This window comes from Melopsittacus undulatus, chromosome 1 (assembly GCF_012275295.1).
Source record: "Melopsittacus undulatus isolate bMelUnd1 chromosome 1, bMelUnd1.mat.Z, whole genome shotgun sequence".
Taxonomy (NCBI): Eukaryota; Metazoa; Chordata; class Aves; order Psittaciformes; family Psittaculidae; genus Melopsittacus; species Melopsittacus undulatus.
The window spans coordinates 126,911,226-126,937,556 of NC_047527.1; the positions used below are offsets into that span (position 1 = coordinate 126,911,226).

Below are 26,331 nucleotides of genomic sequence, written 5' to 3' on the forward strand. Positions count from 1 at the left end.
AAGCTTTGAAATTCATTCCATTTTGTAAATTATATATAACGTAATAAACCATTTTTTCATAAAAATAAATAAATCCTAAAATAATATAGGTGAAATAAAACATGATGGGATTGCACTGTTAGTTAGAGAAGCAACCCTACTTAGACTCTGGAGCTTGTGACTAAAAATTCTGATAGCTAAAGCTTTTACTGATGCTAATGAAATGTTCTTTCATGAGAAAAGCAAAAAATCTGGCTTCTTTGTAAGATTTTTCTTACAGTTTTGGGGGGGGGGGGGGTTGTTCATTTGGTTGGTTTGTTTTGGGTTTTTTGTTATTGTGTTTTTTTGTTTCTGTTTGTTTGGGTTTTTTTTTAATTTAGTAGTTTTGGAAAAAAAAGGGACAAGAATTAAGGAGATATAATGGATGCTGATGACTTAAAGAGTATATAAAGAGTATAGTGATGGGGAAGCAGACCCGTAACAAGCTCAAATTTATGATTATGAGAATTAGGCAGTCATATTTTTCCCCACTGGCAGAATAAGAAGTTCTTAGTAACTGGTTAAGGCTGAAGGATAGTAAATCACGACCATGCAAATATCTATTTGCTAATGCATTTTGATAGTAACATATTAGGTGTCATAAAAGTACACTTGTTTTTGTTGTAGACCTTTACTGCTTTGTCATAATAATTTTGCGGAGAACACATCCTGATTGTATTATTACTTACTAGTATTAAGGCATTTTCCTCTTTACCTGGTAACTGATTTTTTTTTTAATTAAACTAGTTTGTAATACTGACTTGTTTCTCAAAGAACTCACAGAACATTTCTAGGCACATTCAGATATCTTTATTGCCTTAACTAAATACACTTGAAAAAAAATATTTTTGTTGTAGATCATCCAAGTGAGAATATCACCATATTGCTATGAAATCAATTATCACATGTTGTAAAGAGTGAATGAAAGACTGAGGTGTTCTACTTGCTTAAGTTCTGTTTTGGCATCAAAATTCTGTATCTACCGATGTTAGAAAAGAAGTCATTCATAGCTGTGGAAGTTTCTGAATTGCTATTTACAAGTTAATCAAATGGACAAAAACAACAGATGGAACAGGAATCTGGACATCACAGTACTCTTCCAGGTTACTGTCTTAATTATTGTCCTACAGAATTACACTCCTTTTTTTCCTTCCAATATGTTCTTGTGTATGTGTTTGCACATATATTCAAAGTTTCAACTGAAGGGACTTTGCAGGATTCTTATTTAAATCCTGTCTCAGTAAGCAGGCAGATAAGATGTTTTCCACATCTTAAGTATCTTGTGCAAATGAAATAGCCTGAGTAAGATTAGCTATAGCTTTAAGCTTACTAAGGAGCTTGATTCTGTTGACAATGACTCTTTAGGGTATGTGTTCAGTAGAGCACCAATAGTGAAGATCCCAAGTAGGCTCAAATGTAATGCATGCACTCAGCTGATCAGCCTAAAGAAGGGGGAAGCAGTTCTGTATCTACGTAGAATGTAAGCCTCTAAGGGACTCTGCTTTTATCCTGAGAGACAGCACATCTTCCTGTCCTTATGGCCAGACTATATACAATCTAAGTGTGAACAGAGAGAATATGTATGTACATTACATATATAACAGCTACATGGTTTGTTCAAAAACACAAGTTAGTTGAAAATTTTAACGTAACCTTGTCCAAGAGGAACAAAATTTGAGATGAAAACTCAGAGTTACCTAGTCTGTCATTCATACAAACTTGTGTTAAAGAACAATGCAGATGCTTGCTAGTTCAATTTATTACGCTCCAATGCTCTAATTACAGAGCTGGAAGTGGCTCAGTAGCATATGTTCTATAATACCCTATGCAGTTACAAAAATTCAAATTATAGCTAAACAATGTTGTTAATAGTTTATATGCTATTAACATCAGATAAATTTAGGATTTATTTAAAAAGTAAAACAAAGAAAAAAAAACAAAAAACAAAACATCCCCCCCAAAAGAAAACAAAAAAACCCCCAACCAAACAAAAAAACACTAAACAAGGGAAGAATATGTTTAAGTTTAAAGATTTTCAGTGCTGACCTACTAGATCATGTTGACCTAATTTTGGTTCCACACAGGCCAAACTCTAAACTAATTCAGTGGTAAAAGAGTAAATTCCAAGTTATGCTTATTTCTGCAAGACCTGCTTTAGGACTCTCATCTTAGTAGCAATGTAAACCTATTCATAATCTCAGCATTATTCACCACAAAACAGAAAATAATACAAAGCGCTATGACTAACTATAAAGGAAGTCAATGGGATATAGATTAATTTTATGGTTTAAATATTTTTAACCTTTTTGAGGTCATTGTCTGAGTACCATTTTTTTTTAATATATTTTCATGTTGTCTGCATAATAAGTGTAAAAAAAATCAGTGTCTAGTAAAGTTGGTTGCTGCTGCTCGGTACTCAGCTGACTACTATTGTCCCTTTGGTTTGGCCTACAGCTATTTGCTCCTGTAGAGGGTGAACCTTTAAAGTACTCATAAAGTACTCACCTTTCTCTGAGAGTAAGATCTGTACAGACTTAGTAAATGAAGACATTTTTGCTCATTTTCCAGGAACTTTTATTGACTCACCCAAGTGAAAGTCAGTTACAAAAAAAAATCCAAACAAACAAAAAAAAGGATTTAAAAAGAGTATGAGTAAATACACTTTTTCTAGCTTATATTATTTCTAAGCTTTTAATCAAGTAATTCAAACCCTAAACCTCCTGTCTACACAACTCTGCCTCCATCCCACATCCTGCATGTCTCTGGCTTGTTCCTAGAACTCTTGTGGTTCTCCTGCTCCTCCCAAGCATTACAAGGTGGCCCAGGTAGAAAGAAACACTGAGTCATTTCTCCTGACTATCCACACTGAAGAGAAAACACAGCAAGACTAAGCAAACAGGTTTATTTTAGCTTGCTTTCTCCCATTTTTCCTTATCCCTCAGTATATAAGATGGCTTCTTCCCCCTTTCACATGCTCTCTTCAACAAAGCATTTAGCAAAAGTCAAGGTTCTAATGTTCAATCACAATGGAATATTTAATGAGACATTCTTTGAGGAAGCTTTTATCAAAATAATCTGTCTCACTTTCAAACAATCATTTGAGAAACACTAAAAATAAGTATTGTAACTTCCCTACATATTTAACATTCTTTAATAATTTCCCATCAAAAGACACACAGTCTTAATGGTCACTCAATTTTAATTGATCATTATCTAACTAAAACTGCATGACAACTAAGTTAATTTTCCCTAAGCTTAAAAGGATTGGTTCTTCACATCTTAGCATCACACTCAATTTTTGCCCATGCCATTATGTGGTTTGATTATGGTGCAGAAGCAAGTCCTTCTCAAGGTAACAAAAACTGTCCTGATGTTTTCTTATTTCTTGGTATTATGCGAGAATGCCTCACTATCAGTTGGCCAATCACCTTCCATGTCCTACTACTCAGCAAATAATCAGCAAATGAGTATTTCAGCACCTTTCATGCACATTTGTTTTGTGTGCATTTAAATTGGTTATATTCACTGTGAATTTCATTGAATATATACCCACCCATTTTAGAACTAACAATATGTATTTATGCTTTGTCGTGACTACATGACTGGTGAAAATGGCAAGATCTGAGATTAGACTTGTAAGCAATTGTTTTCAAAGTAAGGGTTAGTTTTGTGGGTATCTACATACACTTTTTTACTCTTATTTTTGAGCAATGCTGGACTACATTCGTGAGCATATGAAGGTTTAGTTTGAGGATTTTGTTTGGTTTTTGTTTTGAGGTTTTCTTAAGTTCACGCATTGAACTGAAAAGTCACTGAATTCTGTGAAAATACTTCTCTATGCTAAGACAGAATGCTATATAATTGATTAGTGAAGTTTGGGGTTTTGGTTTTTGCTTTGGGGGGGTGTTGGGATGAGCTGTTTTTTATTTGGTTTCCATTTTGCTTTTGTTCGTTGTTTATTTTCTTAATACAGGTTTGGGAAACAAGACATTGAAAATAAATAGGATAAAATAAACAAGATATGCATGGGTATGCCAGTACACAAGCTTATTTGAAGGAACTCCCCATATACACATGTTGATTCACCATTAACAGTAAGCAGCTGACTGCTTGAAGAAAGTAGCACAAGTTACATTTTATCCATGGGAAAAAGGCTAACCATGACAAATTCTATGTGCAAGCTGACATACTCTGTCTACACACACCCTCCCTTTAATTGCTGGCAACCTCAGCAAGCTGGCTACATGATGTGACATGACTGAAATTCTGTTACTGCAGAAATGCATTGCAGTCCCACTGCCTAGAGCACAGTCTGTGCTATCACACCAATACTAACATTATTGAACTCTGCCTTTCACCATAACTGTGATAATATCAACCTAGTGCACAAATGTAGGTTGTGTAGATAACGGGGAATAGAAGTTTTTATTTTTGAAAAATATGTCAGTCACTGAATTTGCCTCTGACAGCCTGATGTTTTCCTGCCTCTATCACATTTGCTTACCTGTCCTCTAATATTATCAGTTATGTTTGTTCAACTCATCAAACTGTGAATTTGCAAGACAAGCTTCCATTTTCAGATGGTCCTACTATACACTTGAGGGGGGGTATTTTGTCCTGTTATGGTTTGTTGAGGAGGAGGCTGGTTTTGGTTGTTTTTTTTTTTTTTAAAAAAAGGAAATATGACTTGACTACTTTAATACATATTTTTCTTGGATACTTAGCTTGTTTCAGTGACTCCAGTATTACTGGAAAGCAGATGGAACTTCTCTCCTGGTATCTTGACATCCTGACAGAATGATGGATGTGAGCACTTGAAAAATCTTCACCTTATTCTACATTGCTCTTAGATGTCTTCTAGCTCCTGCTTTGAAGCTGACACACAGCTTGGCTTACGTTTTTCATGGTGCTTTCATGCTTTGTGCTTTCATCAGGTTGAACACCCCATGTACATCTCACTTTGTTTCTTACTTTTTTTCCTATACTTATACGCAGTATAGTACATATAAGTATGTACATATCAGACATCTGAGACTGATATTGAAAAAATGCTTTTGACTTCAACAAGCTAATCAAAGTTTTCACACACATAAGCTCCTGTCAAACATTCCTTTTCAACCTAGTGTGTCATCTTTTTTTCAATGGGTAAATTGCTTTCCGATTGCTGCCTGTGTTAACTAGATTTGCAAATGAGAATAGAGCAGAGGATGTCATATTCAACTTCAGTGAGGTTTTGAAAACTCTCTACTCCACTATTCTTGTATCCAAGGTGGGATATGATGGACTTGATGGTGGAAAACAGCTTAAACAAACAAACAATCAAAAAACCTGATAGCAGCCAGCAAGTACCTATGAGAAGGTTATCAAGATGATAAAGCCAGGCTCTTCACAGTGACACATAATGCAAGGATAGGAGGCAAAGAATGTAAGTTGAAATATGAGAGATATGAGGAAAACCATCTTCATCATAAGGACAGTCAAGTATCAGAACAGGCTGCCCAAAGGGGTCATGCCATCTGAATAATCTGACCTGCTCTCACAGCTTTATGACCTGCTTAGAACAGGAGATGGGACTAATGACTTCCTCCAATACCTTTAAACCTGAACTATGGTCCTAAACCAGTAAGAGCCTCATGTCAAGCACAATTTTATTGAGTTTTACTCCCCTGGCCTTTCTAAGTATACATTGAGATTGTCGGCAAATACAGTTTCTGCCATACTGGTACAAAATTCATACAGCAGGTTCTGCTCATATCGGATTAGAAACTATGCTTATTATTTGGCATGAATCTATGAGGCAATGAGCAATATGGTGCAGGTTACCATTAGTTTTTGCAGTGCCTCTAAGAAACAGTAAAAATTAAAAGAGAGAGGAATTCAATTAAGTGCAAATTTCTGAATGTCAGCAGGAAGAATCACCTATGGAAAGTTCAAATGAGATATTAAGTAGTGGTTCTTCAGAACAGTATCTGAAATTAACAATGAATCACAAGTCAAATGTGAATAAAGAAACTCACGCTAATATTAAGAAGGCTAATTTTTCTTCATAAAGGTATTCTTTGGAAGACGTGAATTAACTCTTTTTTCCACTCAGTGCTGACAGAACACCAAATGCAGAATTGTGTTTAATTGGGAGCACTATGGTTCCAGAAACACATGGACCAAAGGGAGTAACTGGATTGAATTTGCACATTTTATCTGAACACAGATAAAAGCGAAGTGTATGATCAGATGTCTATAAAACATTTTCTGTGAGGAAAGGCTGAAGAAATTTGAGATAGAAAAGCTATAGAACACAAGACTAAGGGATTATCTGCTAGACCTTCTAGTAGGTAATAAGTAGTTTAACAGAGAAAGTGAGTATGTTTTCCTTCTCAGCTCTGTACAGGACAAAATGATCTGAGTCCAGACTACACCAAAACTATTCAGGTTAGACATAACAAAGAAATTTCAGAGTAAGGACAACAAAGTAATACAGTAGGTCACCACAGGCACATTTCCTCTACTGGGAATTTCTAAAGATAAACTGGATAAACACCTGTCGGGAATTAGGCAAGTGTCATTGATGCTAGCTTAGGGAGAGGAATGGATACATGACTCAATGATTTTCTATGGTTCTATGAATAACATAATCTGTGATATAGATTTTTCTTAACATAACATTGTAGGCGGCACTAGGATTTTTTTGTTATAGGCTTAACTCCAGTTATGTTCTTGGGTATAAGCAGCTATGGACTAATGGTAGATTGTTGCTTTCCCAGTTCAGTACTTCCCAAAGCTTGTATTAGGTACCAAGTATGGAAAAATATCTGCTTGTATGAAAACAGCTTTACTTTAGTTGTAGCCAGTTTTGAGCACTTTGTCTATTTAAATAAACATTTTGCCTGGCTTTTCACGAAATGCTATGCATGTTACCTAATACATTAATTACACAAGTTTAGCAAGTTTGAAATCCAATTTTTTATTTTCTCCATTTGCTTTGTCTTACTCACACCAAAGAAACTGAGCAGCAGTCATTTTACATATTTCCACGTGACAAACTTGGCAGATCTTACTCATTTAAATATGCAATTTTACAATTTTAGAAACTTTTCTCAATGCAACATATTGTACCGTCCATTCCTGGTAGAATTTCCTGGTGCTCACATTTCTATTATGAAGAGAATCATATGTTTAGTCTTATTGAATTAAAGAATTTAAAGTTTTTATCTGAAAACTGAGTCTTCTGGTTGTCCATGAAGCCTATTGTACAGAGTAGAGCCTGATATTCTCTTGCAGCATTCTACAAGTAATTTACACTGTCCTTAACAGTATTATGATCTTGCCACTGTATAATTTTAATTCAACTTTTTTTTTTTCTTGAATGCAATTCTGTTTTCTTCCCATGAAAAATGCTAAAGGATTCTTTGAAGCCTAGCACATTCACAGATGTCCCAGTATCTACTTGGCATTCAATTTCCTGTTTCTGTACTACGTCTTTAAATGTGGTGGTACTCTACATTTTAGAAACCATTTAAATTGCACTGTATTAATATATATGTGCAAAATCTTATCCTTCCTCCCTCTTAAGTCTTGCTTGCTTCCTTAGTATAACACACTTATTTTCTTTCATCATCTGTGGGCTTTAGCATCACTATTCCCTTTTGTCAGTCACTGAATATGTCCCCCTGTGCTGGGAATTTTCTGTTATCATGGTATTTATTTCCTGCAACGAAAGATTTTCCACTGTATTTTTTCTCCTATTTATGAATTTCATTTTGCAGTTTTGGTGCACATACTTAGCATTTACATACTTTCATATACTAATTTTATGTTATTTCTGTTACATCTAGTTATTCTCTGCACTTCCTTTGAACAACAGAGGCTAAAATCCAAACTATACAAGCAAAAACAAGCCCCAAACAATTTCTTATTACTTAAATATTTTAACCTTGGGCAGACATGGCTGTTTTTTTCAGCATTTAGGACTATACACTACAGGAAGCCAAGGAATGTTTTTAAGGACACTGTCTCTGCATGTTGCTGATAAGCACTATATAAAAATCACAGAATTGCAATTAATATGTAAAGAATTCATCAACCACTTAAATCCTTGCTAATGCTGAAGCACAGTGATCAAATAAACTAAGTACACAACCCTAATTTGCTTGGATTTACAGTGTTGTATGTCATATTTCCCATTAAAATGCTTTTCTGTAGCAACTGAAATATTGGATTGCAGAATTATATATCCTGTAAAGGTGGATTTTGATTTTTATTACAAAATAATACACGGATTCATGTAAGATACGTAGAAAAAGTTGATCTCAGAACAGCTAGTTCTAGCTATTGAAGGACATGTTTCCAAGTCTAATTCATTAATTAGACTTTATTTGTGTCCGAATTAAAAATCTTACTCATGAATTTTCAATATGTGAGATTTGGACCTCAATGCAGCACCTCCTTCTGCTTGTGTTGGAAAGCATATCCAAAACAAAGGCCGAAGAGCCAGACAAGCCTCATTTCCCTCATTTACAGTGTGGGTAGCAGATATAATGGGAAACCATAGAGAACCTCAGGACGGAGATACAGTTCCTAAGACACAAAACCCCTTTTCCTCATAATTCACTCTAACTGTGAATATCACCATAAGACAGAACTGAGAAGATACTTGTGGTACTGTTTTTTGTGTTGTTACTGTATTATTTAAAACTGTCCTGGAGAAAAAAAGAATATCACTGTTCTTTTAAACAGTCCTGATTATGTGAATGCTAATGGAAAAGGTTACTTAGAGTTCTTATTAAGTGATTAGTTTGCCTTTATATTTTCATAGGACCTTCATAATGACAATATAAATTTAGTGCTATGGCTGCTCATAAACCATTAGGAACAACACAAGTATCTTCCTCATAGATGGGAAGGTAGAAGGTCCTGAAAAATAATTCTGGTTTGAATGTGTGGAAGTAAATTTATGCAAATTGCTGTCAGTCATCTATGTATTCATTTCACTAGCAAAACAACATTACAAATGATATGTAGCCAACAATCCTTCACTTGAAGACATGAAATGCAAATATTTATTCAAAACAGAAAAAGAAAATCACTTAAGCAGAAGCATAAGTCTTACCACGCCAATAGAAAAGTAGTTATTGATGATGTTGTAAGGCACTGGGTCTCCTTTCTCATCTTTATCATTGGGTATTACTTCGAATTTCCACCTGTCCAGCAAAATCTCTGAGCTGTTCTCAATGTCTTTTAAGATCTTCATCAAATTCTCACCTTCATAACCTAGCAAAACATGAAAATGATTATTTAATCAAGCATACTAGAGTTTTTTTACATTTTCTTTTGCTTTCTACATGACTGGTTGGATGGGGCTCTGAGCAACCTGATCTAGTTGAAGACGTTCCTGCTTGTTGCAGAGGGGGTTGTACTAGATGACCTTGAAAATTCCCTTCCAACCCAAACTATTCTATAACTGTAAAAAAATATACAGATTTTACTGGACATCAAATTTATACTGAAGAAAATAATTTGATTTTCAAAACTTGCCAATTCCTTGAATTATCCAAATTATTATATCCAAAAAGCTAAGGTTTTACTTTGCAAAATATTCTTGCTATGAAATTAGTCTTAATATTTAAATACCTTTGATTTAAAAATTTATGGAACAAAGGCATAACAGTAGGTTTGTCTGATTAAAGTCTGACAAGTGACTGAAGAGTTAAAAGCTGTCTACTGCTTTTTACTGATTGCTTCAATGTGGTATAGCATAAGAAATCCAGAATTTCAAATCTGTAACTGATGACTGATCAGCAGAACTAACATTTTCCAGTCTTTCAACAATTATGAGCCTCCTTCTGCTCTGTAGAGATCTATTTTTACTTGGCAACAAGCACATGTCTTCAGGTAATTCACTAGTAATAGTTCACCACACTGTATACTAAATTCAGTGGAAAACTTGGTTAGACACTCCTGAATATACACAACATACAGTACCCATGTGCACATGTATAAAAGGTATGGGGATTTTACTAAGTGATATTATAAAATCTGAAAACTATTCAAAGTAAATAACTTTGCAATAGATAAATAAGATTTGTGGATTCATTTCTTCATCAAACCAGAAATAAATTTTCATATTCAAACAATATGTACTTCCTGGGACATTAACAGTTTGAGCAAGCAAAGCCATTCAAAGCTTCTCTGCTCAAAACACATTGCTGATGTATTTATTGACAGTTGCATATTATGTTTTTGTTAGTTACTGCCAACCACTACGTAACAGCAGGATGCAGAAGTCCATTTGTTTGAATCTTTGAGATCACTCACCAGCAGTTTAGTTTCTAGAAACCCTGTCTCCTATCCCACCTATGGAAGTTTCATTGTCTACCACAAAGCAACTGGTCAAAGAATGATAAAAGCCATACTGTCTTTTTCTACTTTAGTCCAGATGGAACCACTCAAAACAGAAGGTAAACAAACAGAAGTAAATGGAAGGACATGTTCCTGCTAATTTAATTAAATGCTCTCATAGCTGACCCTACTTAGAACAGGAGATTGGACTAGCAACTTCCTGTGACCTCTTCCAACCAGAATTATTCTATTACTCTGCTCTAGGAACAGTTGAGAAAGTGAAACAAGGCTGAATAGCTTGGGTTTGGATTGGTTTTATTTGTTGGAGTGATTTGTTGTTGTTTTTCTTCCCTAAGACTATGTAAATAATCAATCACCAGTCAGTCACGACAGAGAAAATAAAGGAGGTCCTCAAATGATCTGACAGAATGTTATGATTAACAAAGAAGTTCTATAGCATGAAAACTACTGAGAATTTACTAAAGATTATCTGGTAACTGGGCCGACATTTGGAAATGAAACTTGCTATGGTAGGACAGAAGAAGGAAGAGATATCTACAAAGGCTGAGAAGTGGCAAATAAAGTGCCAAGTTCCAAATACACATCTCAAATGAAACAACCATGACTTAAATAGAACTATCTGTGAGCCCATAAGCTAAAATGCTTCCACCAGAGACTGAGTCTTGCCTAAGACTTTCTTCTCTTCTTTGTGTATTCTTCAAGTTATCCTGTAATGCAAATCCTGGAAGAGCTGAGAGAAAGGCTCCATACATCCAGGAAAAGATGAAAATGGGGTATTAAAGATCTGACTTTAAATATAGTCTCTTTTCAGCATTCTTTCTTTGCCTTTCATTTCCTGCACCACAGCACTTATTGCTTGGAATCCTCTGTAGGAGAAAAGATGGGGAGTGGATCAAAAGAACGAGTCTGAGAATGAGACATATTTTTCATTTAATATTTATGATTAAAAAAAATAGTCACTCCAAGCCCACTATTAGCTGTTTTCAGTAACCCTTTCTAAAGGGTTTTAGCCCCAACTAAAATCCATTTAAGAATACTCCCTTTATAAGGTGTTGATCAAAGAAATAACTGCAATACAGATGCTAAAAAGCCAACCAAATAGCTATATACTACCCTCACTGCACTTTGGAGCCTTTTTGGTGTTAGCAGAAGCTACAAACAAGGTATAAAGAGTGATTACAACCTTTAATAGCTGTAAAACTGTTCACATAACATTTACAGAGAGTTAGTTCTAAAAACAGGATAGGTGATAACTGTTCTTTATATACATCATAAAAAAGAAATCCAAATGTTGAGAGCAGATTTTGATGAAAAAGTTTTCTTTTTTTCCTTTTAATTATATAATGCATTGTATTTTTAGTTTTTGTTTACCTCCTCCCCATCTCAGACACCTTGCTAAATCATTGCCAGTCCCAAGAGGCAGGATAGCAACCGGAGGATGCTTAATCAAGTTCGCTTTCTCTGTGAATAAAGAAGGAAAAAACATAACTAATTGTTTGGTACGGATACAATGTGTTAGATTTTGTTTCAGTGACATGCTTTGTATATGAAATTATGCTGCCTGCTCAGAACAAGCATTTCACCAAGCCACTCCATTATGCAGTCCCTTATCCAATCAATATTCAATTCTTAATCCCAATTTACTCAATTGTTATCCCAAGGACTTTAGTAACCAACAGATGTGGTAAACATTCATAAACAGCAATACCAATGATCTTTCCAAGACTGAAAATGTTGTGCTCTCCGTTGTGATCAGGTCTTCCATTTTCAGCTACAAATGCAAATGTGCAATAGTTTAGGGCATATACAACGAGGTGAATCTTGTACTTTTTCATCTGGATGACCAAATTTGTGTTTAAATGTGTATTCACTTGAATTGCTCTTGAATTCACTTGCTAACACATGAGCACCATCACCAACTCCTGGAACCAACACCAGAGATTTTCCCATCAGGAAACAAACCTGCTATTTGAAATGAGCACTGATCTGTATGCTAAGTCTTCAAGTCAATATTTTGTATTTAATAAGTAATGCTTTGAGATGTATGAATTTACAGTGTCTTTTGACCCTTTACTGGTATGTTTTTACCATTTCAAGCCAAATGATCTCTGTTCAAAATCCAATGGGAAAACCCTTGTCAAGAAATACAGCCTTCCTGAAAGCTGGGAATGGTGGAGGTATCCCCCAGGTATAATATTTCAAATGCAGAATTTGTCAAATCTCATTTAATTGGAATGACTAGCATGTCTAGTTTATAAGCTATACTTGAATAGTTAAACAATCAGCTAGTTTGTTCATAGAATTATGCACAATTATCAGCAATTCACAGAAGGAGCTTATATACCCAATGGATGTGGCAGGGAAATCTTGTTATTTATCAATTTCTCACATCGATACTTTAGGAAGATCTAACATTCACAATACCAACACACTGCAAATGCTTAAGAGAATTTAGTATTTAATAGAATACTTTTAAAAAAGTTTAGGAGAAAAAAAAAACATAAAGAAAAAATGTTTGGATTGGTGTTTTTGTGTGTTTGTGTGTTTTCCTTTCCCCTTTCTTTTTTTTTTTCTTTCCTTTTTTCTCTCCCTTTCCCTTTCCTTTTTCCTCTCCCTTTTCCTTTCCTTTCTTCTTGATTTGTTCTTAGCTAGGATTCTTTGTGTATCAGGATATCAGGGAAGAAAAGACCAAACTAGAAAGTGTACATTTCTCGAAGCAGGCAATTTCTTCAACTTTTATATGCCAAAGGGCTTTTGTTCGCTGAAAGGCAGCTTTGAAAATCTTATTTCCTGCACCTATGAAACAAAGCGATCCTAGATCCCAAAATACTTTCTTAGTTCTGTACCACAAAAATTGCTTCAGAAGGTAATATTTTAACGAAACATAACAGTTTTTTTTTCAAATAATACCACTGACAGAGAAAGTAACTGCATGACATTTTAGACCTAATGAAACAAATTATGACAGAATTAATAGCTGCAAAACTTCACCCCTTCCAAATTTAGGCAATACACCTGATAGTTATGTATGTTGATTTACAACTTTGAAAGCTATTTGAGAGTTACAATCATAGCTTGCATTTGCAAAAATGTTGTTTTTTTCTTTTAATCAAGATTAGAAATATGCCTTTTGCTTTTATCCATTCCTTCATGACATTATTTTTACTTTTCACTGAACTTTAAAAGGTTTTCTGCTCCCTACCTCCCACAAAGCACATGCTTTTAAATGTTCTTCATCTAAAATTTCAGTTGAGTCCTTTGACCTCTCTTCATCCTTTTCCTAATTTCCATTGTTACATGTTCCCATTTTTTTTCTCTTCGGCCCCTCTAAAACCAAATAAACAACCATGTGGTGTGGAAAATATTCTTCCTAAGAAGCCTTGAGCAGTTTAAGTCTGTAATATCTTGACTTCTGGGTCTTCCTAATAATTTATACAGAGGACTTCACAGCCAACTGACGTAAAAAACCTCCCAAACTGAAACAGCTGTTAGTCCATTATATCCATTCTGGGATAATGAAGCATAAACAAAAATTTGGTAACAGAAAAAGCAAATGAGGTAAGGTAAATGGTCTTAAAACAAACAAAAGAAATAAGATTTGATTCAGTTGAGGAATAGACTATGAACTGAAATTAAAACAGACGGATTAGAATTTCATGTTTTCTGGAAATCTAGAGACTACAAACACTGGATCTGTCTAGGGATTTTGAGTATCTGGCAATTTGAAAATCCTTAAAAATAATCATGTCCTAAACTAACAAATTTCAAAAATTTAAATGAAAAAGATCTTGGTTTAGGTGGCTGTATCCATATTTTGGTTTACAGTGAAGAGCAGCAAAACGGAAAGCATTAGTCAAGCAAAACTACGAAAATGCTTTTGATTACCTATGCAATCCAAAATCCATCCTACTGTCCCATCTCCACCACATGCTAGTACTCTGAACTCAGGAACATCTCGGAAAAAATTTAACCTAAAAACAGTAAATGAAGATATCTATTATGCAAACATCTTATGGCTTAAGAATATTTATTTATGTGAATGTGAACAAGTGAACATTTGAAATAACGACCTCTGTTCATATAAATACAATCCAACACCATGTTATCTGAAAAATCTAATATGAAATTATTAATTCAAGCATTATTATCATATACTAAGACTAGAAGTAGGTTGGATCTGATGGTTAATCTAATCTTTATCTCAGTTCAAATATTTTTTGAAACTATTAATAGAAAACAATATCTATTTACCTAGCTGTAAATGGGTATGGAGAGTCTCAAGACAAAAAATTCTAACATGGCTAAGCATATTAGACACAATTCCTTGTGAGGTGCTGCCTATAAAAGCATAATGAAAATTGTATTTCTGATAGTGCAGTGATACATAAGCTGAGCATTTTGTGGCTGATAAAAACAACTTCGCACAAAAGTTTAATACAAAATGAGTAAGCGTCACATTGAATACCTCCATTCCACCATCCTACAAACCATATTTCAAAAGTGAAACATCTTTGGTAATATTCTGCTTCTGTATCCCACCAAGTACTGGACAGTATCATCATCTGATCATCCATCTCATTCAATACCAATGTTCCACAATGCTGGAAAGTGGGTATATATTGAAATAATACTAAGTTGCGATATTTTAAAATTAAAAGTATCTTTTAAGGACAGCTCTTGACACATACTGAAATTTGTCCTTACACATAGATTGTGACTAGACAAAAACCTTCCAGTAATTTTGCTGAATTACTAGATATGTGCATCTGTGCGCACCTACAATCACATATATGCTATTCATTACTATCACAGACATCTTAGTGCATATTCTGTATGCTAGTGACCAGATCTCATTTCCAGTTTGCAATCTCCCAATAAATGTGTAATTAGTACATTGCACGCAAATTCTTAAATAAAAATATACAAATTAACTTGCAAGTGTTTAATTCAAGCTATTTTCCATATGAAATCTTAATAGTGCACACAGAGTGGTGCTCCTGTCCCTAGGAAGCTTTAAAAATTCTTTTAGGCATTTTGATAAAATCAAGAACACATGACAAACTGCAGAGTAAAAGAAAGAGTATAGAAGAATGAAATTAAAAATACAATGGTCAAAAAATGTTATTTAACATGTAGAATATGACAGGACAACTTGTTGTTCTACTAGTTTTAGACCAGCATTTCAAAGTTAGAAAGCTATATAGAATTAAGCCCATCACATTATTGTCCCACTCCCTCTAATTTTCTCTGCTGAGATCTTAGACAATTTCAAGTACCACATATGATGTCTGAAGGATGATTACTTGTTCTGTATTAAACTCTGCTTTGCCCTTCTCACCTCTTAGGTTCTACTTCACACATCCACAGGACAAGTGCTGTAGGATCTCTTCTGATTCAAAACTGTATGTGCCAAGTCTGACTGGGTGCACTTGGGGAATACATGTAATAAGCATAAGCGTTGAAAGACCCTCTGCTGGAAGTCACCTTGTACTACTGTTAAGAGTGGGCAGTGGAGTATGCCCTGGCCCACAGGTATGTATCTCTCCCACTTCACGAGATCTGGCAAAGAGACAAATGCCTCCAATCACCAGCATTACCACTTTGTGCTGGGTCTGTAGAAAGTTAGCAGTCTTAATTACATTTCTTCCAGTACTGAGGGCATTTCAGATTAATTTAAAATCAAATTATAGCCCAGAGGTGATGGCAGGGTACTAACTTCTATAAATATATTTAAGCATTTCTACCACATGTAACAGATGTCAAAAAGAAGGTCCAGAAAAAAAAATAAAATATAGAAACTAGAAGTACAAGGTTGATGCTAGCATTAATCCAGACAGGCAGAACATGGACCCAAATCTTCATCTTCCCTTTTATAAAGAAGCATTCTCACCATATGGCTATCAAACATCCTTTTTGTTTTGAATGTATAATCTTCATCAAAAAAAGTGTAACTTCCCAAGAAAGTGGGGGATTGAAGAATGTGACAAAACCATATTGACAAAAGAATTCTCAGTAAGTTTCATTCATATTTCCCCTGGAACAATTTATAATCCTACACAGTGAATTTTCCAAACAATTTCATAGTACAGCATTAAGTTCACAACTTTTTATTTTTATAAATTTAAATGTAAAAGCAATATATACATTATATAACTATACAATACATAAAATACATAAAAATAAAGCATCATATACCTTACATTTTATATCTGCATATATAAATATCGTGCAAATAAATATAGTGTAACAAATATAAATATTTATAAAATCAAATTAATTTATAAATTTAAATATAGTTCTATAATTACATATGTAAATAAATCTCATTCATTGAATTAGAATATGTAGTCTACATTAAGAGTTGGGAAAGGAACATAGCTTTCTGCTGATAAGGTTTCAGTCAAACTCAGTAAGTGTTACAATTCTGAAGAAATCTCTTCATAGAAATAGAAGAGTATGTATTGCCTATCAAGACAGTTTTAGTCAATTAGTGCTTTAATAGCACTTCTTACCTCTTATTCACAGAAACATTTTATATAGCTTAAAAAAATGAAAAAAAAAATTGTTGGAGAACTCAGTAAAAGTGGTGTGAAGTGGAAATAAAAAAAATGGAAGTCATCATAAAGGCTTTGTGCACTGTCAGACTAAGGTAAAGGATGAGGACAGAAAATTTAGTGCTATTATAACTTGAGCGGATTTATAAAATTGTACAAGAATTCTAGGTAGGTATAATAAACATCAAGTAACATAAAAATGCAAGTCAGCACTTACAGTGGGCCTCTTCCCCAAAAGTTTTACCTCTACTTTAAAAAAAAAAAATCTAAGTTTTTAACAATTCAGATTATTACTCTTAATATAGCGCAATGACATGCACAACAAGTACAAAGGACCATTATGTCAGTAACTTTACAGAAATTATGTCAATAACTGTGACAGAAATTAAACAGGATACATGAAACAGGTAAATTGGAAACTTAAAAAAAATGTATTTTCTTCATATCAAATTAATTTGTATTATAATTCACACAAAATTATTTAATACATTATTTTTTCTTTTTTCAATGAAGAAAAATACTGCCCCCCAAAAAAATCCTTTTTCACTTGTGGATGTAAGAATAGGTAGATATTCTTTCATACAGATTTGCTTTTTATAGACACTGTAGTAAAAAGCTTTCTTACATCACTTAACATATGTTAGCAGAGTTGGAATGGTACACAAGATCATTACATTGGTACAGAATGTAACCCAAGTTATATCTGTTATTAAATCACTGGCAAAAAGGAAACAAGAAATGCACAGGAAGATCAAAAACACATGGTTGTATACTAAGTCCTTAAAACAGGAGGATATTTTTTGCTGGGTGAATTGCCAAGATGATTTTAGAAAGCGAACCATTTTTCTTTCTATTGAGAAAGGTCAATACAACCAATCCCTAAAGGTGGATTACAAGAGATTATTGCATTTGATGGTATTTCTATCATCAAAATTGACAAGATCATCTAATTCTTGTCTGATGATCAAATTCTTATACATTAAATTGCAGCTTCCCTTTTCTTTACAGTATCACCCAACTTTTCACATTCCTCAAATTTCATAAGCACACATATTTCTTAGTCCATGGTCAATAATTAATATACTAAATGGGCTCATTCCTATGACTAAACTGGTAAAGCTATCAACAGATATCTTCATCTTGACAGCTCACTTGTAAATTGACCTGTTTTAGTCTTCCCTAATCCAGTTTCCTATCTGCTGGAAGAAAAACAAATACATTTAAACCACTGAAGGTGTCTGATACCAGCCTGTTTTTATTTTATTTTGCTAAATACAAGGGTCTCACACACAAAGGCAACTATTGAGTTCCTGCTGATAAATTAGTAAATTCCACTTGAAAGATGGCAACGGTGCAGTGTACTATGCAGAGATTTCAGGTGCTCAGCCACACAAGTGGGAATAACAGCAGCACCGTGTGAAATCATTCAGCCAATCATCTTCACTCACAGTGGAAGCAAAAATTAAAACTCAACAGCCCAAGCAAAGAATAATTCACTGATATTGGTATCTCAGCACAGGTATCAGCTGAATGTAAGGTAAATTACAAATGATCAGTGATATAAAAATACTGTTTAAATTAGTAAACTTCTCTTCTGCAGGAAAGATCAAAATGTAAGAAAGGGGAATAGTATCTGTGTACATGAAAGAAATTTTAAATACTTTAAATGGCTTAGACTTACTTCAGCTCTTGTAACTTAGAATAATGTTTTTACTGAGCTGTTTTTACAGTTACACCTAAGTAATTTGGATTCAGTTTTTGGAAAATAAGAATAATTTAAGAAATAAATGATCAGTGGAAAACGTGAATACTTCTGTCTCATAGCTTCTAAGCCAATATTAGTATACACAGTACATGAACTTTGCCAATCACAATTGTAATAAGCTTCAAGACAGAGGGCTTAGGAAGCTCTATATTATGATGTACAGAAAAACTGTATTAAAAGTTGTTATGACTTCCACTTCAAAAATTCTGTCTTCATAGTAATAAAATAGTCTGGCCTTAAAGGTAATGAAACAAAAATATTGAATCAATAACAACGTAAAATCATTAAATTCAATAAGTATTTACTGTTCAGAAAGTGTAGCATAAAAACCCCACTAATATTACAATTTTCTGGAATGGCATCTGTAACAGTTTGATAATTATATGTGAACTAGTGCAACATTTACATACTAGAATGAAACTTATGCTGTGTGCAAATGGAAGTGAATAAAAGATAAATATTTACTCTAAATATCACCAGCTAAAAGGTGATTTGTCATCGACAGATTTATGCTGACGAAGGACCTATATGATAAATATCTCACATTTCTAGGTGAACCCTATGACTTAGAAACTGTCCACTTATGAATTCACAATGCTGGGTTTGATCTAACAATTTCACTAATTTATATGTTCAACTCACCACTGGTTCTTCTTTAAACTGGCTGTCTATGCAAAAGCACTAAGTTGAAATACAAAGCAATTGTATTGTTGTAATATTTTCTCCTTTATTGTAATAACCATATTGATGTCATTTTACTAAACAAAGCATCTCATCATTACTTGAGAATACAAATGAAAATTAAACACAGTTTTTTCTGGACTGCCAAGTTGAGCTTGTCATGTAACCGGACAACATACACACTTTAACCTCCTTACAACTCTCAGTTACAGTTTTCTGCATATTGTAATAACACAATTCATGAGATAGTAATTCCAATACATCACTCAAAGAGTTTCAATAAATTCAGCTTGTCATTGCATGGGGCAAGATATTAATTTCCTGGAATGGTATTTTAACGTACGAATGTTAACTGGTAAATGAATATACTGCAGCTGAAAATATTGTTTTCAGTTCATAGTGTCTAAAAATAAAGGTGGCTGCTAATTTAAAATCACAGGCCTGCTGAAAACCATTATGGTATATTTAGAAAAACAACACCCCAGTTCCTTAGCATGTGATCACCTGGGGTATTGAGGGACTCCATGAATATAGGGCGCCCACAGGGATGCTGGGGAGGGACTATTCATATGGGACTGTAGTGACAGGACAAGGGGTAACGGGTTGAAACTTAACAGCAGAGGTTTAGACTGGATATAAGGAAGAAATTCTCTACTGTTAGAGTGGTGAGGTACTGGAATGGGTTGCCCAGGGAGGTTGTGAATGCTTCATCCCTGGCAGTGTTCAAGACCAGGTTGGATGAAGCCTTGGGTGATATGGTTTAGTGTGGGGTGTCCCTGCACACGGCAGGGGGGTTGGAACTAGATGATCTTGAGGTCCTTTCCAATCCTAACTATTCTATGATTCTATAGTGAACATTTTTACTGTCAGGTAGCCAAAACTGAAGATATTGCTCCATATGATATACTTCACACTCCCAAATAGCATTAATAGCATAGAGTTATAGCATGGTTTAGGTTAGAAGGTACTTTTAAAGATCACCTAGTCAAATTACCCTGCTCTAGGTAGGGCCATTCTTCACTAGATCAAGTTACTCAAAGCCCTGCCCAAAAAAACCTTAGATTTTCCTTAACTACTGCTTAAGATGTACACAGATTTATTTTTACAGTATAGCATTACAGTCAGTAGATGGCCCCATATCATTTTATACAGATATCAAATAATAATGATAGTGTCAAACCAATGATCCCTGCAACAATGACATTTGTTTTATCTTGTGGGTATTATTGTATAATATTCACAAGACGAATAGCAGTCTTGCAGATTTGGGAGAGATATATGACAGTCAGAATGAGAAACAAATAAGCATTTGTGGGAAAAGTGAATCAATATATGCTGGGTAGTGGGTGGAGTAGATGCTGGATGTCGTATGTTGACAAGTGACTGTAATAGTCAATAGCTTATTTTTGGGTGACCAAGAAAAGAGAACCAGTTCAAGAATGACAGAAGAGCAAACTATTAAGGCTGAAGGATGAGGCAGAGGCTTTTAAAACAGATTTCAGACAAAGGCTGAACAATTACAACGGTTAAGAGAGAAGTGAACCAATCAGGCTTACCACTTTGGAAGTCTAGACCAAGAAAGGAGTGGAAACAGGTGGTATTTACAAGATTGTGCTATGCATGCAGCAAACACCACAGATGTCATATAAGTAAAAATATTGTTTAACAGCTGTTTAAAATATATCTCTAAAGCCAAGTTTAAGTCCCACATGTGAAGATTGAGCACTACTGCTTCATGGTGCACAACGGTAGTCTTAATCATTAGAGTACAACCAACTTGCTCTGCCATTTTTTGGCAAAAAGTGTAATCTGTCCAAAGAAATACAGACTAGCCTCAAGGTTTTGTTCAGAAGTAAATAACTACACAGTTATTAGCTTCTAAAAATATTTCTTATGTACATGTCTTCCTAGAATACTCTGCATATTCCAAATGTCCAAAAGCAAAAAAAAAAAAAAAAGCTTCAGCAATCAATTCCAATAATTAGAGAAAACAGTGTAATTTTCAAAATAGGCCTATTACTTTGTGAAATTATAAAGGCCCAGGTGCTGTAGATTCCCAACTAAATTACAGAGTAAGGTGTAGGGATGCAGTCTGGCTGTCTTGGGCACCTTAAGTGGGCAGAATTTAAGATTTAAAAAGGCCTGTTGAGGTAAACTTGTGAACAGAATTTAAAAAGCACATGCTCTCCAAAAGCTTAAGGGACTTACCAAGAAATACAACTTTTGTAGATATAATTTCTATTATAGAGTATAAAAATAACCTAAATTAGACATTTTAAATAACAGACTTAAGGGAACGGGAGCCTTTTCAGAGCGACAAAGCCTCTGTGAAATGGTGACCTCTTCACAGAGTCATGTGGGTTTGTGGCTCAACTGCTATTCATCCAGCTATTATTTACCTCTCTGTGAGGTGAACAATAACTGAATTTCAGATTCTTCAAAATCATTAAATCCACAATAACAGTTGTTGTCAAAAGTAGAAGACTCCCATAGAGATGTAACAACCAAACAGGGAAACTCTTTTCAAAGCTAAAAACACAGGTGCTAGGCACAAATTACACAATGTATCAGACTGCCAATTTTCAAGTCACTTTGTTAACTCTAGCAGCCTGCAAGTGTGGAGTACCTTTTATGCCTGGGTTCAGCTGCAGAGCATACAGGGTTTCTCCGGCTTACTCCTATCTCTCTACAGATAAAGGATGCCTACACCATTAATTATTATACCAGTGTTTAAAGCGTACTGTTGTACTTTGGCTGAGAGCGCCTTGATTCTCAGGCTTTGGAGCAGGTCAGTTTCAGTTGTTGGAAAGGAATCAAGACAGTTGGCTGCCAAGCAATTTATTTGCATCATGTACATATTTTCATAGAGATTATATATGTGAGTCTTGACATAAACACCTCCAAAAACCTTACCTTGGCCATTCTAAAAAGCTATAAGAAACGTCTTTGTTAGTGCCCCTGCAGTTCTACAAGTGCCATCCCATCTATTATGAAAGTCAGTGACACAGTTGTACGCTCAGATAGCAAAACTGAATTTATTGCCAACTTGTTAAAAATATTTTCTATTATTCTGCTACACACTAGTATTTTTATAAAACTAACCCCAATCCCCTGATATTAAGAAAGTTGGGAGCTCTGGCTGGTTTTGTTTGCTTTGGTGTTTTGGTTTTGGTTTTTTTGTTGTTGGGTTTGGTTTTGGTTTTTTTTTTTGGGGGGGGGGGGGTCATGGGTTTTTTGTTATTTGCTTGCATTTTTTAAGATTTAAAAGGAAAATAAAATTTATTATTTCCATATTTTAAAAAAATAATAAAAAAGTCAAAAATGGCCCTTCTTTCTCTGAACAAAGATTATTTGAAAACTGTTCCAGCTAAGGTCAGTTAAGAAGTCCTTTATTCCCCTTCTGTGAAAGAACATGGTTATCCCACCAAAGAGGACGAATGAAAGACCAAGTGATTGAGCTGTTGAGTTTTTGTAAAAAAAAATACAGTGGCTTTACAGTTCCCCCTACGATGTAAGCTTTTACTGGTCTCTGAGTTCTCTGGTCTTTCTCCCTGTTATCTATAAGGCAGATACTTAGATTTTAAAAAGAAATTAACTGGAAATACTAATTGATGTTAGTTCCAGATATTTGGAATCCAAGTTAGAAAAACTCATTATCTTCTTGGTCGATGACAGCAGCTTATCAGAAGCTTACCATCATAAATAAAATACTTGTGGGTTAAAGGAGACAATTTGGCTCTTCCAAAACAAGCAAATTGTACCCTAATACTATAAACATTCTACAAGTTGAGTGAACATGTCCAAAATTAGTACTTAAAAGAAAAAAAAATCTCAAAATACTCAATCAAAATCTATTACAATAATCATAAATGCTCTAAAATAAATATATATTATGTGTATGTATCCCTTTTCGTCAAATAACAGCAGCTGCCATGAAGAACACTTTTTTTTTCTGCTGTACAATACCCCACTCTGTTCCATTTTGATCTAAATGACACATATGACAATATTCAACAAATGTAACATTTTGATTGACAATCCAGTATAACTGGCATTATAGAGATGGATGAGTGAGTGGACAGATGGATGGATGGGCACGTTTTATTACGCAATCCAGCCCTCGCACAAAGAGAAACATGACTAGTAAGTGAAATACAGAGTTTATTCAATGCCATGCTTTAGGGACAAATTACATGCAAACTACATGGTGCTGGCAGGGGCAAGAAGTGATGGCTAGAAATAAACTGGAAATTTAGGAGTACTCATTTCTGTGGAATGAAAACAAGCTTAAAATGCAGTGTCTGTTTGAAAATTCATTAGAAACTTCTTCAAAGTGGCTCCCAACTAAAACTATTTTGATTCCTAATAGAAAGAGAAACTGAAAATATTTTCTAAAAAACACTATTCTGGTTCAAAACCACTAAAGTTTAAATGTGGAGTTTCAGTTTGAACTTAACACTGCCCTCTTGTGCTTCTGCCTTAAAATACATTTTCCTGTACATCACAAGATACATGATGAATTTAAACAAAAATAGAATCATAGAACAGTTAGAGTTCTTTCAAAATTCATCATCTCAGCCTCTAGTGTGACATTTCTATTATACCAAATGTAAAACAACATTGTTTATTAGCTTTTTCTCAGTTAAAATTTCTTATAAATTCCCAAAAAAAAGTTTCTGCAATTTTTCTTGTGTTACTCTTTGACTAAGATTACTTAAATTTTCCATATGTGTTAAGACTAGTATAACAAAACACAAACAATAAATACCATTTGAGTAACAAAACAGCACTAGCATTCATGTACAGCATAAAATTGCAGACATGAAAAAAATCATGCATGTCATGATTTAATTTTTTTTGAGCAGGCTTTGCACCATTCTGCAGGTTGCACATTAGCCACATTGCAGTGCAAAACATTCGGAGATCATAACTTCAAAACGCATTGGGTTCAATCTGCTTTTCACTTTCATCAATATTATACATCTCCAAAGTCTAACCCAACAAATGGACAGCCGATGCAGAATGGTTTTAAGAGAGAATAGCTTCCTGCATCTTTGGTGTTTAAACCAGAAGTGCTGGCAGAAATGTCAGATCATACTCTTTCCAGTAATGTATCTGTGACAACTGAAATATAACTTTGCAAGGCACAAACCACATATATTCTCACCTTGATCTTATTCTCCTCTAAGTTAAAAAGAAATCTAAACAAATAAAAACTCCCAGGATAAAAAAAAAAAACAACAACACCCCCATAAAAAAAAACCCACAAACCAACAAAACCAAACAAACAACAAAACAACCCTCAGCATGCAAAGAAAAAAAATATCCCAAACCAAACAAAACCCCCACCAAAACAAACCCCCAAAAACAAAAAAAACCCAAACCAACAGTGTGAACTTCATGTCAGTGAACATGTATCTCCTCATATCCTTCTGCAATTCTTCTCGTTCATGTAGAATTTCACTTATCAGTGACATAACTAAATAACACCCAATATACACAAAATGATACACAGCACTGATGTTCAGTGTTGGTCTGTGTCTTCTTCTACTAAAGCTCCCACTACTTAAAAAGGTGACAATTTCAGGTGGCAAAAGTCAGTATTTGATATACTGCAATTGTCCTGTCTTTACATGAATGGAAGACTCACGGAAGAAGCATATTAGACAAGTGACTGCACCACTACCTGGGTCAAAGAATACTCCAGTCCCCACAGAAAGTCACTGCCAGCATAATCTAGCCTGTCCAGTCATTTTCTGCTCACTTCATCCCCCAAATTATTCATAAGGAGTGTGCAGATACTATGATCTGAAATTACATTCTCTGACATACATTAGAATATATATATGTATCCTATATATACGTATATATTTACATAGATACATTTCTTCTACACAAACACATATGCGCACATATGTAAGTCCTGCAGGTCAGTCTCTGAAGCTGCTTGGTATTTGTAACATAAAATTAACCCCCATGTGAACTCAGGTTGCTGATATAGCAGTAAAAGCTACAAATAGAATGAAATTTATCCCACACTTCCTATACAGTACTGCATGGTTATCAGTAAAACATGTGATATACACTTTTATTTGTACATCTAAACAAATAACACCTGCATATTTGTGCAGTCATCCAGAGGTCTTTAGTGTTGATACATTCAAAAGATGCTATATGTGTCTCAGTCTGTTCATTTGATTATGTAGCATTTTATTAAATGAGTTCCTGGTAATAATATTAACTGTAGACTTACCCTGGCATTGGTCCATTTCCAGAAAGACTATAAACTTGACGAGGATTTAAAAGGTACTGAAATTTTCTATAAATTCTGAAGAGGTAAAAGAGACAAAGAGAAAATATTCACCTACATGTTTGGAATTTTTTAATAACCTATCAATTGAAAGAATTAAACAAGTTAACACATAGTATAATTATTCAAAATGCAAAAAATAAAATAGTTGAACACAGCAACTGTAATTTACACAGACATTGTATTGTGGGCATAAAACTGAGACAGAACGACTACAAGCTATATAAAATTCAAATGCTGTATAGACAGAAAAAAAAATAGGATAAGGAAGTAAAATGAGACAAGAAAACATGAGTCAAAAACACATTTGGAAAAGCACACTAGTTTCTGTTAAAGTAACTCCCTGATAAAGGAGAGATTTATCCCTGAAATTCATTGCTAACACAAAATAAAAATGTATAATTAATTGCAAAAGCAAATTGGCTTTGCCACCGATCAAAAATGTCCCTATAGGCTGAATAATACTCTGAGAAAGTGAATCTATTGCCAACTACATCTTCTTTGGATTATATCTGAATGTGAAGAAAATGAACAAGATTCAAAGACATTCTTTTATTTAAATTACACATATTTAAAATTTTTCTGAATAAGGAAGCAATTTATTGATACAGCATGAAAAGCATTGCCCTACCCCATAAAAGACCCCA

At 34.3% G+C, this 26,331-nt stretch overlaps 1 protein-coding gene across 3 annotated transcripts in view; it reads right to left on the reverse strand.

Moving 5' to 3' along the window:
- The window catches only part of DGKB (diacylglycerol kinase beta), a 354,661-nt gene that overhangs the window by 196,552 nt on the left and 131,778 nt on the right, over nucleotides 1-26,331 (reverse strand). For all 3 annotated transcript variants that reach the window (XM_034062188.1, XM_034062182.1, XM_031052464.2), the window contains 4 exons: nucleotides 25,628-25,702; nucleotides 14,260-14,345; nucleotides 11,746-11,835; nucleotides 9,125-9,285 (listed from right to left, as the gene is read on the reverse strand). In XM_034062188.1, the coding sequence (XP_033918079.1) occupies nucleotides 9,125-9,285; nucleotides 11,746-11,835; nucleotides 14,260-14,345; nucleotides 25,628-25,702 (412 nt within the window). The remainder of the gene's footprint in view (nucleotides 1-9,124; nucleotides 9,286-11,745; nucleotides 11,836-14,259; nucleotides 14,346-25,627; nucleotides 25,703-26,331) is intronic.